The following is a 16,359-nucleotide window of genomic DNA, read 5'->3' as shown; positions in this document are numbered from 1 at the left end:
GACACCCCAAGGTATTCCGTGAGGGGCACGGCGAGTTCCTAGAATTTTTTATTTTTTGTCACAAGTTAGCGGAAAATGATGATTTTTTTTTTTTCCTTACAAAGTCTCATATTCCACTAACTTGCGACAAAAAATAAAAAATTCTAGGAACTCGCCATGTCCCTTACGGAATACCTTGGGGTGTCTTCTTTCCAAAATGGGGTCACTTGTGGGGTAGTTATACTGCCCTGGCAATTTAGGGGCCCATATGTGTGAGAAGTACTTTGCAATCAAAATGTGTAAAAAATGGCCTGCGAAATCCGAAAGGTGCACTTTGGAATATGTGCCCCTTTGCCCACCTTGGCAGCAAAAAAGTGTCACACATCTGGTATCGCTGTACTCAGGAGAAGTTGGGGAATGTGTTTTGGGGTGTCATTTTACATATACCCATGCTGGGTGAGAAAAATATCTTGGTCAAATGCCAACTTTGTATAAAAAAATGGGAAAAGTTGTCTTTTGCCAAGATATTTCTCTCACCCAGCATGGGTATATGTAAAATGACACCCCAAAACACATTCCCCAACTTCTCCTGAGTACGGCGATACCAGATGTGTCACACTTTTTTGCAGCCTAGGTGGGCAAAGGGACCCACATTCCAAAGTGCACCTTTCGGATTTCACCGGTCATTTTTTACAGATTTTGATTGCAAAGTACTTCTCACACATATGGGCCCCTAAATTGCCAGGGCAGTATAACTACGCCACAAGTGACCCCATTTTGGAAAGAAGACACCCCAAGGTATTCTGTGAGGGGCATGGCGAGTTCCTAAAATTTTTTATTTTTTGTCGCAAGTTAGTGGAATATGAGACTTTGTAAGAAAAAAAATAATAAAAAAAATAATCATCATTTTCCGCTAACTTGTGACAAAAAATAAAAAGTTCTATGAACTCACTATGCCCATCAGCGAATACCTTAGGGTGTCTACTTTCCGAAATGGGGTCATTTGTGGGGTTTTTCTACTGTTTGGGCATTGTAGAACCTCAGGAAACATGACAGGTGCTCAGAAAGTCAGAGCTGCTTCAAAAAGCGGAAATTCACATTTTTGTACCATAGTTTGTAAACGCTATAACTTTTACCCAAACCATTTTTTTTGCCCAAACATTTTTTTTTTATCAAAGACATGTAGAACTATAAATTTAGCGAAAAATTTATATATGGATGTCGTTTTTTTTGCAAAATTTTACAGCTGAAAGTGAAAAATTTCATTTTTTTGCAAAAAAAACCATTAAATTTCGATTAATAAAAAAAAAATTAAAAATGTCAGCAGCAATGAAATACCACCAAATGAAAGCTCTATTAGTGAGAAGAAAAGGAGGTAAAATTCATTTGGGTGGTAAGTTGCATGACCGAGCGATAAACGGTGAAAGTAGTGTAGTGCAGAAGTGTAAAAAGTGGCCTGGTCATGAAGGGGGTTTTAGCTAGCGGGGTTGAAGTGGTTAATATTGTTGTGGAAATTTTATTAGGATGTGTATTTAATATATTGTGTTGTCACGGCGGACAAGCACTCAGACACACAGAACAACCAACAACCGGGCTCTGAGCGAGAAGCAGTGGAAGGGTCACCTCCTAGCTAATCCCTGACCTCTCTCCCTGCACTGCTCAGCCCACAGGCAGACCTTGGTGGTAGGAATGTTGTGTCCTCGTGCCTGGGCTAATACACCCTAAATTCCCTGAGATGGTGAAAAGGGGAAATAGGAGCAGCCTGCTCGCACAGAACCTGGATGGGAGAGAAGATACCAACACAACTAAAACAGCAAACAACAAGAACAGAAACCACACTTATCTTATCAAAGCTGGGACAGAAAACCTTCCTTGCTTGCTTGCTAGGCCAGACAGATTTCTATAACCCGCTCAGAGCACTGGAATTGAGAGCCATTTAAACTAATGACCCCACCCAGTGCACCTGATGGGAGGTGGATCCAGCACGACTCCAAAACAAACACTAAACACGTGCTGCTATTCTGGCCGACCTCCGCACATAGTCAGAGCCGGGCATGACATGTGTATTGTCATCATGTCTCTCAGTGTCAGGGTAAACCATTGGAGTGGATATCTTCCCGTGTATGTCCTGTCACAGCTGCTTGGCGCAGAGGTCTCCGTTGGAGAATGGTCCATTTGCTAAGCACTGGGCTGTGGGCCGGGGGAGACTGATGTGTTCAGCAGAGCAGTGTTTTGTTGGCTGATGTATGGATGCCGGCTAGGGCCCCCGCGCAAGATGCGGATTTATTGGCTTGGCGTGGATGCATTTGTTAAGAGAACAATATATGAAAGGAACGTGCGTTTGTTGTCTCTAGTGCGCCTGATCAGCCGCTGGAGATAATAACGCTGTACTGTAAATAAACATGCATGTGGATCATAGTAACTTTATCTGGCATTGATCACTGAGCAAGGCTGGATAAAGTTCGCTCCAGTGGTAATGGTAGGTTATTGTATACATGTGTTTGTTAGCTGGCTATGTTATTCTAAATGATGGTGTCTTGTCTTCCTATGTCATCACTTCCTGTATGTCATCACTTCCTGCATCCTTGTCTTGGGCCAGCCCCTTTTACACCTTTTGTTAGTCAATAAAAGACTCAGACTGAGCAGGGCGGGAGGAGTGCTCAGCAAGAATTCAATCAATATGGTAGCACTTGGGTCTGGCTCTGACTGCGGCTGAGGGAATAAGGATTTACCTTTTTCCTTACACAAACTTTGATGTGAGCTGATTACAACTATTAATATTTCTACAACAATATGTATGTCCTATATTGGCCAGCAATTGCTATGTGATTAATTAGAACTGTATGATTTCATATTGGACACTAGCGCTTTTTGAAAACTTCAACATTCGCTGATGACTAAGTGGATTTCTTACACCCATTTAGAGTACTTTCCCACTTGCGTTGTGAAGATCCGTCCAGAACCGGAAATCCGTATGCAAATGGCTAGCATTTGTAGACGGATCCGGATGCGTCTAACAAATGCATTGAAACACCGGATTCGTCTCTCCGGTGTCACCTGGAAAAAACGGATCCGGTATTTATCAGTTTTGCTGGAACACTTGGTGCATTAATGCATTTCAATGGAAAATAATGCCGGATCCGGCATTCCGGCAAGTGTTCCAGAATTTTGGACGGAGAAAATACTGCAGCATGCTGCGGTATTTTCTACGGCCAAATATCGTAAGAGAGACTGAACTGAAGACATCCTGAACGGATTGCTCTCCATTCAGAATGCATGGAGATAAAACTGATCAGTTATTTTCCGGTATTGAGCCCCTGGGACAGAACTCAATACCGGAAAACTTTAACGCAAGTGTGAAAGTACTCTTATCTTTATAGCTTGCTGTTTGCTGTGTTTATGCTTATAATGTACCTTGAGACGTGTCTCGTGTTTCTAAAGGCGCATTTACACTGTGCCGATGATCAATAATTGGGAAGGAAGCGTTCCTTCCCGACAACTGCCTGCTCATCAGTAGAGGTGAAGTGCTGGTCCCTTCCACCGTATTAGGGCTCATGCACACGAACGTTTTTTCCGTTCTGTATACGGGCCGTATACGAAACCATTCATTTCAATGGTTCCGCAAAAGATGCGGACAGCACTCTGTGTGCTGTCCGCATCCGTTGCTCCGTTCCAATCCCCCGCAAAAATGATGAGGCATGTCCTATTCTTGTCCGTTTTGCGGACAAGAATAGGCATTTCTATAATGGGCCTCCTGTTCCGTTCTGCACTCATCATCATACAAATTCATTGTCTCTGGGCAGCAGATCACTCTTTACACCATATGATCTGCTCTCCAGAAAAGATGATTGAGGTGTCCATACCAAAAATCATTTCACCCAGTGTTTCAGATGTTCATCAGGTGATCTGCGGCACCATTACATGGGCAGATTATCGGGAACGAACCTTCATGCTTAAAGCATTTACTTCTATAAGCCTCCTCTGTGGATTGCCTTAATAAATGCAGGTTTCATTGCATCGGAGAGCCAAGATCACTGACGTCATCCATGTTCTGCCAGCAGGTTACACTGACCATTGGTAGGAGATGCTCTAGTCTAGAACAGTGGTCCCAAACTTTTTTTTACACCGTGGACCAGTTTTATGCAAGACAATTTTCCCAGGGACCGGGTGGGGTGGGGGGAGGTGGTGGTTTTCTGCGGTGGGGCTTATGGGGTGGGCGGGGCTTAGGGGTTGCTGGTTGGCGCTGACTGATTCACGTGCATAAGGCTACTTTCACACTGGCGTTTCTGGGTCCGCTTGTGAAATCCGTTTCAGGGCTCTCACAAACGGCCAAAACGGATCAGTTCAGCCCCAATGCATTCTGAATGGATAAGGATCCGCTCAGAATGCATTAATTTGTAGTTATTCCCCCCTTTCAGCAGTAGTCCCCCCTTTACTGTAGTTATTCTCCCCTTTCAGCACAGTCCCCCTTCACAGATGACCAGACAGTAGGAGTACCTCGGACAGACCTGCGCACTCCGCGCACCTCAGAGTCTGTTCCCGACTTGTGTTCCCGCGCCTGCACAAACGAGAATTGACTGGCGCACGCGATGCTGGACATGTGAGTGTGACGTCATGTGATCTGGTTGTGACAGGGAGACCTGCTAATTGATACTTAAAGAGCCCGTACCCGCCAATAACCACAAAAAAGGAGGACTTCTGGCCGGCCGTCCTGGCCTCGTGCCGGACGGAGAACCAGGCGTCTAAAAATCGGAAGTCTGGCCACCCTAATTGCCGCGGCCCAGCAAACAATCTTCCAGGGCCCGGTCCGGCAGTTGGGGACCGCTGCTCTAGAAATCCCTTTCTCAGCCTAGCAGTGGGGTAATTAGAAATGATTGGGCCCAACAGCAAATTTCTGAACAAGGCCCCCCTTCCCCCTCCTCAAGTGCATCCCTAACTCCTGTGGCTAGTCAAGACAGCTCTCTCAGACCAGGTCCGGCAGCCGCTCGGATTCCTACACGTATATACGGTCACTGTATATAATGTCATTGTATAATTCTGGGGCCCTGACATTAAGGGTCCATTCACACATCCGCATGAATGGGTCCGCATCCGTTCCGCAGTCCCCAAAAAAAGATAGAGCATACCCTAGAAATTTCTATCATTTTGCCATATGCGGTCTGCAAAATGCGGAACGCACACGGCCGGTGTCCGTGTTTTGCGGATACGCAATTTGTGGACCTGGTTCCTCTCTGTGTATTAGAGCCCTTTTTTTTATATTATTTAATGCAGTTGGTATTTTAGAAATTTCTATATTCGGATTATTTCTGTACTATTTTGCAAGGGAAAGCTATTGAAGTGTGTAGACGTGACGGAAAAATGGATCTTTCCTCCAAAGTCCAAAAAGTTGGGAGGTATACCAGTCGTCCTAACAGAACCACCAGGTTGCACTTCCTGTAGTCACAACTAAATGGGGAAAAATACCAACATCTTTGTAAAAACAAACCTAACTGCCTGATGAAATATGGCCATTTTCATGAGGTGTGGGCTGAACCTGCCACCTATAATGTGGTGTGAAGAGTGAACCAGTGCATTTCACCATGGAGACACTGGGCAGGGACAACTCCTAGGCAGTCACGTGTGCCTGTAGGGACTGATATAAGCACCACACAGCTCCGCTTGGAAGACAACCCCCCACAGCCATTAGGCCTGCCTTCTAAATCTCCCCAGTTCCTGTGCGCTCACTACGCATGCGCACAGGCAGCAACGCTTTATCAATAGTGCGCAAGGGTGCTTCCTTTCGGTAGAACTCCGTCTCTGACGTCACTGCGCCGGAAGCTTTGCGCCCGTGGCCCTCGGTGGCGTCGCTCCGCATACAAAGACAGGCCACCGCCATCTTTCGTACAGGCCGGGCGGAGAGCTCGGGTCCCGGGCATGACCCCGCTGTCTCCTCGGGCCTCCGCCGGGCGGAAATGAGGCCAAGATGTCGGTGTCTGGGCTGAAGGCCGAGCTGCGACTCCTTGAGTCTATCTTCGGTAAAGAGCACGAAAGGTTCCGGATCGTCAGCTGGAGACTGGACGAGCTGCACTGTGTGTTCATCCAGAGCACCGGGGGGGCCCTGACTATTCACTGCAACATTACGGTGTGTACATGGAGGATGGACGCGCACATCAGCTGACGGCTCTGTGTACATGGAGAGGGCTGCGGTACCGCCAGTGCACGGAGCAGTTATAGAGCATGGTTGTGGGGGCATTATTCTGCTGGTGCCCACAGTATGGCAGGCGAGGTCCTCTCCATGGTAAACCTTACCTAGACTGGCAGATCCTAATCTCATGTCTGTGGAGCCCCCAACACCGATTAATTGTCTAATATAGGGGAGGGCAGGACACCTAAAATATTATCACCACAACCGGATCGCCAAGTGTACGCGGTAGAGGCTGCGGTCCGCTAGCGACAGATCCTCCGCAATCACCGAGTGAAAGCGTTTCTGACAATTGGGGGTCAGTGTGACACGCAGCGATGCAGCGAAAAATCTAAGGCTGGGTTTGCATCACGTTTGATGTATATGTTAGAAGAAAAAAACTACCAAAAACGTGTCGCAGCACAGTCTGGCAAAAAAACAACAACTTATTTTTACAATAAAACTCTATGGTGAACGGATGCCGCTGTATGGCATCGGTCGGAGGCATCCGTTTAACGTATAAGGAAAACATGATGCGAACCCTCCTCCAAGGCCCCTTGCACTCGAACTATATGGATTGTGTCAGGATGAAACTCGCAAGCAAGTTGTCAGTCTTGTCTGCCATTTCGTTCAGTTTTTCCTGCGCGGATTTAATTGCTTTTGATGCGTCTTTCACGTGCGTGATAAAAAAAAAAATGTAAGGTTTACAAACATCTCTTAGCAACCATCAGTGAAAAACACATTGCATCCGGATGTAATGCAAAGCGTCTTTCACTGACGGCCCATTCACTTCTATGGGGCCTGCGTTGCGTGAAAAACTCAGAATATAGAGCATGGTGCGATTTTTCACGCAACGCAAAAGTAATGTGTGAAAAAAAACGCTTATGTACACAGACCCATTGAACTGAATGGGTCAGTATTCAGTGCGGTGCAATGCGTCCACTTCACGCATTGCACCTACGTGGAAAACTCGCTCGTGTGAAAGGGGCCTAACACTGCTGGATTATGTCGCAAGTGACTTTTGTTCCATTGACTTCAATGTAACTCGGGCATGGCACGCAGCGTGGCTGTAACTCTCACGGTTAAATCCCAGCTCTAAAACGGTCGCGTGACAGCGAGTGGCACATATTTTTGGGTTGCCTTGTAGCGCTACTCTTACGCTTTTCCCCAACCAAGCCAAATTGTTGCAGATTCCTTGCAGGTAAGTCCAGCCTTGTACAGACAGTACCAGCAAAGTGGATGCGATTTTTAAACCTTCATCCACACGCTGCGCACAAATACACAGTGGAAACCAGTGTGACCTGCAGTGCGGCTATGAAATCTCCGGTATGTCCGTTTATGCTGTGGATCTCCGCGGATTTCACCTGCAGCCTTTTCTGAGGTAAAAAAACATGTGTTTTTTGTTGCTGTCTCTTCAGGCAAGGGAGGACATTCCTCTCGGACTTGTTCACACAGCAGAATTTGCCCAGACGCCGGGATTTGCCCCGGATCTTACACTTTGCATAGCAAAGTGTAAAATCTGCACTGAAAATCCACCCAAACGATTGAGGTGCTGCAGATTTCAAAATCTGCACTGACGTGTACGCTGTCTTGTTGAAGTTGTGATTTTAAAAAGCTCACCTACTTAGCTGGTACTGTTAGGCCTCTTGCACACAAACTTTTTATTTAATTTTTTACATTTGCGTTCCGTATACGGAACTATTAATTTCAATGGATCTGCAAAAATAAACAGAATGTACTCCGCATTCTTTCCGTAATTCCGTTTTTCCGTTCGATTAAAAGATAGAACATGTCCTATTATTGTCTACATAACGGACAAGCATAGTGCTGTTCCGTAAAAAAAAGAATGCACACGGACGTCATCCATATTTTTTGCGGACTGCAAAATACTGAAAAAGCCATAGTCGTGTGCAAAGAGGCCTTATGCCGTATATTTTCCACATGAAAATCAATGCGTAATACGCATCGTGTGTACGGTCACTTTAAGGGCACATGCACGATCAGCCAAGCATGTTTGCAGTGGAGTTAGGGGTGACTGCTGACTGCCATTACTCCCAGCTTAGGCTACTTTCACTTTAGCGTTTTTCTTTTCCGGCATAGAGTTCCGTCACAGGGGCTCTATACCGGAAAAGAACTGATCAGGCATGCATTCTGAATGGAGAGTAATCCGTTCAGGATGTCTTCAGTTCAGTCATTTTGACTGATCAGGCAAAAGAGAAAACCGTAGCGTGCTACGGTTTTCTCAGGCGAAAAAAACTGAAGACTTGCCTGAATGCCGGATCCGGCATTTTTTTCCATAGGAATGTATTAGTGCCGGATCCGGCATTCAAAATGCCGGATCCGTCCTTCCGGTCTGCGCATGCGCAGACCTTTAAAAATGAGAAGAAAAAAAACTGATCCGTTTTGCCTGATGACACCGGAAAAACGGATCCGGTATTGCAATGCATTTTTCTGACTGACCAGGCATTTTTAAGACTGATCAGGATCCTGATCAGTCTGAAAAATGCCTGATCAGTCAGAAAAAATGACATCTGTTTGCATACAGTTTGCCTGATCAGACAGTCAGTTCAGGCACGGACTGCTGCCGGAATCAAACGACGCAAGTGTGAAAGTACCCTTAAAGGGTGACTTGGCTTTCACAAAACTTCTTGCTATGTTGTAGCAACATGTCCAACAATTGGTCTGTGGGGGTCTGATTGCTGAGACCCCGATCAAGAACAAGGAGCGAGACCTGCTCACATGCTCTCTCCTCGCTGCAGGAGTTGGGCTCAGTAGAAAGTCTATGGGCCCATCTCGATTTTTGTCTCCTGCGGCGAGGAGATGGCGCTCTATGCATGTGCCTCTCACTACTTCATCTAGTAAGTGTTACGGCTCATCAGACCTCCGTAACCCTTTATTGAAGAAAGAGATGCCCGATCCTGCTTTAGGCCCCGGGTTCTGGAATGTACTGGATTCCAGTGACGGCATTATGTCCGTGGCATCTAATACATTCCAGACCTTTAGGCCCCTTTCACACAAGCGAGTTTTCCTTGCGGGTGTAATGCGTGACGTGAACGCATAGCACCCGCACTGAATCCTGACCCATTCATTTCAATGGGTTTGTGTACATAAGCGTTGTTTTTCACGCATCACTTCTGTGTTGCGTGAAAATCGCAGCATGTTCTATATCTGGCCCCATAGAAGTGAATGGAGCTGCGTGAATCAGCAAGTGCGGATGCGATGCGTTTTTCACTGATGGTTGCTAAGAGATGTTGTTTGTAAACCTTTATTTATTTTTTATCACCGCATCAAAACGCATTGCACCAGCACGGAAAAAACTGAACGCAATTGCAGACAAAACTGACTGAACCTTCTTGCAAAATGGTGTGAGTTTACTGAACGCATCCGGACCTAATCCGTCACGCTCATGTGAAAGGGGCCTAAGGCTGGGTTCACACCTGAGCGTTTTACAGCGCGTTCCTACGCGCTGTAAAACGCTCAACAAGGAGAAACCAATGATTCCCTATGGGAATGGTTCACACTTGGGCGTTTTACAGCGCGTACGATCGCGCTGTAAAACGCCCGACGCTCCAAAAAGTACATGAGCGACTTTTGGGGCGTTTGTGGCCATAGGACACTGTAGTGAATCACACAAACGCGCGTCAAACGCGCGTTTACTATTACAAAAACGCGCATAAAAATGCGCGTCTAAAACGCGCGTTTGCGCAACGCTCAAGTGTGAACCCAGCCTAAGGGTTACATAGCATCATAAATTAATATAATGCTATGTGACCCCGGCAGTGCTGGAATGTCAGGCCGGGTGCCTGAAAGGGGTCTTAAGTGCTACTGTTTTTATTTTTTTTGTTTTAAGAAACGTCATGAAATTTGATTTTGGATATTTTTTTTTCCCTACTATAGAGGTCTATGGGAAGATATCTGAAAAATGCAACCAGGGCATGCTACAATTCAACCCTTTTCTGACGTAGTGACTGCATTTTTGCGTTTGTTTTTTGCTCCCTGCTTTCCTGGAGCCATAACTTTTTCGAATTTTTTCCGTTCACGTGGCTGTAAATGAGGGCTTGTTTTTTGCAGGACAAGTTCTACTTTTTAATGCCACACTTTAATATTGCATACAATGTGATGGGAGGTGGGGAATTTTTATATTTTTTTCAAATGGGGTGGAATATAAAAAAAAAAATTCTGCTACAGTCTCACGGGTTTTGTTTTTACAGTGTTCACAATGCAATAAAACTAACTTGTGCTCCTCATTCTCCAGGTCAGTATGATTATAGCAATCCCACATATGTATAGTTTTTAATACTAAAAATACTTGTCATAGCCGTTTTCTGACCCCCATAACTTTTTTTTTTTTTTTTTTTTTTTTAGATGTGTGAGCGCTCATTTTTTTTCCTGGACAATCTGTAGTTTTTGCTGATACTCTTGGAGTGTGTGACTTTTTGATCACTTATTACTTTTTTTTTTATTTAATTTTTTTCCTGTTACACTTTACCGTATGTTTTTTTATTTTTTTTGTTTTTTTTTTTAAAGCTCTGGTGTTTTCGCATGTGGCGATTCCTGTGTTTTTATTTTAGGGGTCATTAGCATTTTTGTATTTTTTTTTCTAAACTTTTTAAACTTTTTTTACTTAGGCCTCATGCACACGACCGTTGTGTGCATCCGTAGCCGTTGTGCCGTTCTCCGTTTTTTTTCGCGGACCCATTGACTTTCAATGGGTCTGTGGAAAAATCGGAAAAAATGTACCGTTTGGCAGCCGCATCCATGATCCGTGTTTCCTGGCCGTGAAAAAAATATGACCTGTCCTATTTTTTTCACGGCCAACGGTTCACGGACCCATTCAAGTCAATGGGTCCATGAAAAATCACGGATGCACACAAGATTGTCATCCGTGTCCGTTTTTTCCTATCATTTCAATGGTAAACTTGACTTATTTTTTTTTTTTTTTTTTCATGTCCGTGCATCCTCCAAAAATCAAGGAAGACCCACGGACGAAAAAACGGTCACGGACCTACGGACCCCGTTTTGGCGGACCTTTAAAAGAAACGGTCGTGTGCATGAGGCCTTAGGTCCTCAATTGGACCTCAACTTGCAATCGTCAGATCAGCCACCTGCTGGCCTGAGCTGTAATATACTAGTACAAGCTCAGGCTTATTACTTCCTTGAGCTCTGCCTGCGGGGATGCGTTCCTTATCTGGATTCTAGCCCTCTGACACTGTGGTTATCTGGGGGGTTAAATGTCTGCAATATGACAAATCTAATGTTACATTTTGCATTTTATTTCTGTGCATAGATTGACCAGTGGATTTAGAAATCTGCAACTTATCATTTGTTTGTGTATTATTTATTTTTTTTTTAGATTGAGGTCTGCAGAAAATACACAAGTAACACATGTGGATTTTGTGCCGAAATCTGCACAAATATCCATGCAGAATTTCTGTTTAACCCACACCCCTGAGCAGCTACCCTTTAAGATGGAATCTCATGCAGGGGCAGCCAGAAGGCCCAGTACACATGAAATCATTAGCCAGCTGATCCTGTCAAGATTGGTGGGTTTGCCCAAGTTTTCTCTTGGGTATTGCCAGCCTTAGTAGCAGTAAAGTAGCCCATTGATTATGGGTAGCCAGCCAGTCAGCATGATGAACCCTATTAAATAAAGCATATTACCTGGTAGGGTTGCTTCTATTGATTTAAAACAATTGTTTGTAGCTTGAACGGCTGCAGAGAGTACTTGAGTGGTTTGAGCTCCAGGGGGCTGGCAGTAGCACTTGGAGCACTGCTACAGCGATGTCCCTGCCCCTCCCCCTTTGATAGTTGAGATAGCCCTGTCTTCTTGCCTCTGCCGCTTTGCCACCAGTATGTTTCCTCTGTAAATAGTGTAAATCACTGGTGCCAGTGTGTTTTAAGCAAAATTGTGCATTCCCCTAGGGATGTGTGATTTTGCTACTGCTCTATGGCTTATATTTGGTTGCCCTCACGCCTTGGTGGCAGCAGGACCTTTGGCGAAGGAAGGAAGTGCTGGACTGGGACAAGAGAATACTTTACGCTTCCCTCAGCACATGCGCTGCCTGTGAAGTCGCCTCCACTTCCAGGTGGACAGACCTTGCTGACGGAGGAGCGCTGGATGAAATGCCCTGCATAGGTGTAAAGTAGAACTGACCTAGTTGCCCATAGCAATCAGATTGCTACTTTCATTTTCCAAAGGAGCTGTCCAAAAAATGTATTATTTTTGGGAAAGTTTTTGCTTTGTGGGTCTCCTCCTCCTCCTCCTCCTCCCCCCCCAACAAGGGCTCTGTATAGCACTTGAGAAACAAAGGAAGTTACCAGATTGTTTAAACATTTCAAATAATCCAGTAATTCATCCATGAGACTTTCGAGTGACTGTGTGAAATCTCTAAGGACAAGCTCCTCACGCGCTAAGCATTTTTTCTCTGTATTGGGCTGTTCCGTGACTAACTTTAATCATCTGATCTAGGTTAATTTCAGTGACCAATCAGATTTGTTCTTGGTCACGTTCATCTCTTTGGTCCTAGATGGTGGTCTGTCTGCTGATAATATAGAGCATAATATGTCCATGTCCATTTATAATTATTGTTTTTGACCATAATATGTCCATGGCTTGTGTGATGAGAAGACTCGGTACTGGATGATGCTGAAGCTATAGGATTAAACCTTCTAAGCTGGTGTGGTTAGTCAGTCCTGATAGTCGCCATTCTGTTTGGTTAAGTACATGTTAGTGCAAGTCATCACATACCATCTTGTCTCGGGGGTTGCGTCAACCTGGTATTCCCCACCTGCGCTGTTAGTCAAGTTAAAGTTGGCTGCGGAGTTCTTGCAGTACCACATCACTGCTATGTTCAGCTGGAAATCCCGGTTAGGTTGTGGATAGTGTTGAGCGAACTTCTGTTTTTAAGTTCGGCGTCTAAAGTTCGGCTTCTGGTTAGCGGAGAATCCCGATATGGATTCCGAATTCCGTTGTGGTCCGTGGTAGCGGAATCAATAATCGGCCATTATTGATTCCGCTACCACGGACCACAACGGTATTCGGAATCCATATCGGGATTCTCCGCTAACCGGAAGCCGAACTTTAGACGCCGAACTTAAAACAGAAGTTCGCTCAACACTAGTTGTGGATTGTGACAGGTGGTTTTGAAAATGATTCATCCAAAGAATAACGTCCTAAAAGAAAACGTTGTTGCAGATAATAAATGCACCTACAAAAAAATACACGTTTTTTTCATAAGTGACTATTTTTTGGGACCCGATCCTCAGGATAGGTTGTCAGTGTGTGATTGGTGGGGGTCCGACTCGGGTCTTTGAAAAGGCTGTGGTGCTCCAGTGAGTGCTGCTGCTGCTCCCTCGTGGCTTACAAAGCTTAGTGCCGTCCATTGGATAGCGGCTATGCTTAGTATTGCTCGTGTATAAAAAAAAAAAAAAAAAAAAAGCTAAAATAAAAATGACAAAATAAGATATATCCCTAAAAAAAAAAGGCACAAAATTATTTACGGAACTGAACAGAAAAAAGGTTATGGCTTTCAAAGACAGATATACTAAAACAATAAAAAAAAATTGCTAAGGTGGGGGGGGGATTAATGGCCCAGTCTTGAAGTGGTTAAAGACCTGAACAGACCCGATTGGAGGGTAGGTAGAAAGACCTACCTACAAATAAGATGTTAGCAGAAATATGTGACTGCCTGTTTATTGCTTTTACTGGACATGTGGGAGAGGAAATTATAACAGTTTGATTTTTTTTTTTTAAATGTCTCCTTTTCTGACTAGGAATCCTATCCTTCTTCTGCACCAATATGGTTTGTGGAATCAGATGACCCAAATCTGACTTCTGTCTTGGAACGCCTGGAGGATATTAAGAAAAGCAACACTCTGGTGAGTTGCCTTATTAAAGGGGTTGTCTGAGAGTTAGTAAGAACTTATGGTAGCTGCAGGAAATGTTGTAACCTTCCTCACCTGTTATATCCCCTGCTGCTGCTCCCCCATATATTCATTTATTTTTCTGGAGCAATGCCGTCCTGTACATCCACAAGACTGCTGCAGCCAGTCACTGGCTGCAGTAGTGATGCTAGTGTGTTTGCTGAGACTAGTAACTGGCTGTAGCAGCAGTTTGGATGTATAGCAGGGGATCGATTCGGGTAAATCAACAAAAAACACCAGGAACCTCCAGAGCAGTGGTAGGGGAATCAACGTGATTAGTATTTCTTATATTCTTAGATAACAGCTTTGTTTATTAAAAAAATCCTGACTAATCCAGATAACTTTTTCTATCCTGACTCCCAGGGATACTGATTAATATAATCTAAGTTCCTTAACGCTGGGTTCACACCTAAGCGTTTCGCAAACGCGCAATTTTGTCGCGCGTTTTTTGTAATAGTAAACGCGCGTTTGGGTGATTGACAGCAGTGTTGCCCAAAGAGTCTATGGCCCAAACGCGCGTCAAACGCGCCAAAAAAAGCTCCTGTACTTGTTTGAGCGTCGGGCGTTTTACAGCGCGATCGTACGCGCTGTAAAACGCCCAGGTGTGAACCATTCCCATAGGGAATCATTGGTTCTTGCCTGTTGTGCGTTTTACAGCGCGTAGGAACGCGCTGTAAAACGCTCAGGTGTGAACCCAGCGTAAAGGAATGTACTCCTTCGGGACAATTTTTTTTTTTTTTCTTATAAATGTAAGTTGTTGTTTTTTTTTTTTTTTTTTTTTTCAAAAAATAAATTTACAACATTGGTCATAAACATGGGTATAAAGGAACAGGTTCCTAATACAAAATATCTGACCATAATCGTAGATTAAAGTTACATCCACTTTTTTTTTTTTAAAGAGTACATTTTGAAATAAATACTCTTTTGAATGCAAACTAACTTAACCTGCTATCAACAGGTGATTTTTATCTCTTAACTAAAGAAGCTTGATAACTCAAACAATCCACTGATCACCATAAATGACATGTTGAGCAAAAGAACTCTAGTAGATGTTAGTATCTTTATTATATCAATCTATGTTAATACCTAAATAGGCAAAATAATATTGCACAGAATTTTATTTGACTTTATTTGACTTTTGTCAGTTGCACTAGTGTGAAAGATTTTCAGTCTAGAATCTGCCAGCTATAAATAATTCTGTAGAAGAACCCGTTACCTAAAGAAAAAAGAAAACTGGGAAAGAAAAGGAAAAAAAGGGGGAAGAAATTAACACGAAACAAGAACTTTGTCACATGTTTATAGAAGTGTGTTTCTCTTCTCAAAATTTCAGGAGTATCCTATCCATCTAAATATTTAACCACCTTGTCCGATGAAATAGTCATTCCATTTAGACCAGTTCTTTATTTTTTATTTTTTCAATTGGCCTTTATTAAAAATATTGAGCTGTTCTGTCACAAAGTGTTTACAGTTTTTCTAACTGTGTGACTGGTACTTTCACTTTGTGCCAATCATCTAATAAACCTTATCTCTAAAGTACTAAAAGGTCATCAATGCTTATTTAAGCCACAGACTACGTTTAGTTTTAGTTTTCCAGTATGGAGTTCCGTCATAGGATCTCAATACTGGAAAAAAAACGCTTCAGTTTTGTCCCCATTCATTGTCAATGGGGACATAACTGAACAGAATGGAATGCTCCAAAATGCATTCCCATACCAGACCGCAAACCGCAACATGTTGTAGTTTGCTTTCCATCCTGGGATGCGGAGCAAGACGGATCCTGCATGACCCCCAATGCAGCGCAATGGGGACGGATCCGTCTTTTCTAAATAAAAAATATATAAAATCTGCCCCAATAGAAAATGGATCCGTCCACCCTATTGACCTTAAATGGAGTTCATGACTCATCCATCCTGGCATTGTTAAAGATAATACAACCGGATCCGTTCAGAACAGATGCAGGTGGTTGTATTATCAGTAACGGAAGCGTTTTTGCTGAACCCTGCCGTACTGTGAAAGTAGCCCAAGTAAGATAAGAACTGAGCTTTGCGTGTTAAGAAGGTCAGAGAAAGGGAGCTGTCAGCTGAGCTGCCTGACGGAACAGAGTAAAACAGACATTAGCCGCTGGTGTCTGCTGTACAAAACAGCAGGCACCATTTTTAAACACCTGACATGGGAAGTAATAGTATGTCACGTGTCGGGAAGGGGTCAATGTGTCCTCACTAGTAGTGTGTAGAATTTTTGTATTTATTTTATTATATATCCTTTTCTAAATCTTTACATGCTTCGTGCTGGGAGAT

At 43.9% G+C, this 16,359-nt stretch overlaps 1 protein-coding gene across 1 annotated transcript in view; it reads left to right on the top strand.

Annotated features, from left to right (window-relative positions):
* The first annotated feature begins 5,711 nt into the window (after positions 1 to 5,711).
* The window catches only part of UBE2Q2 (ubiquitin conjugating enzyme E2 Q2), a 32,374-nt gene continuing 21,726 nt past the window's right edge, over positions 5,712 to 16,359 (top strand). Inside the window, exons 1-2 of the mRNA XM_044283400.1 lie at positions 5,712 to 6,100; positions 13,913 to 14,017. Coding sequence (XP_044139335.1) covers positions 5,942 to 6,100; positions 13,913 to 14,017 — 264 coding nt within the window. The 5' untranslated portion in view covers positions 5,712 to 5,941. The remainder of the gene's footprint in view (positions 6,101 to 13,912; positions 14,018 to 16,359) is intronic.

The sequence above is a fragment of the Bufo gargarizans genome, chromosome 2 (assembly GCF_014858855.1).
Source record: "Bufo gargarizans isolate SCDJY-AF-19 chromosome 2, ASM1485885v1, whole genome shotgun sequence".
Lineage (NCBI taxonomy): Eukaryota > Metazoa > Chordata > Amphibia > Anura > Bufonidae > Bufo > Bufo gargarizans.
The sequence above is the reverse complement of the archived record's forward strand: the minus strand, read 5'-3'. Positions and strand labels throughout refer to the sequence as shown.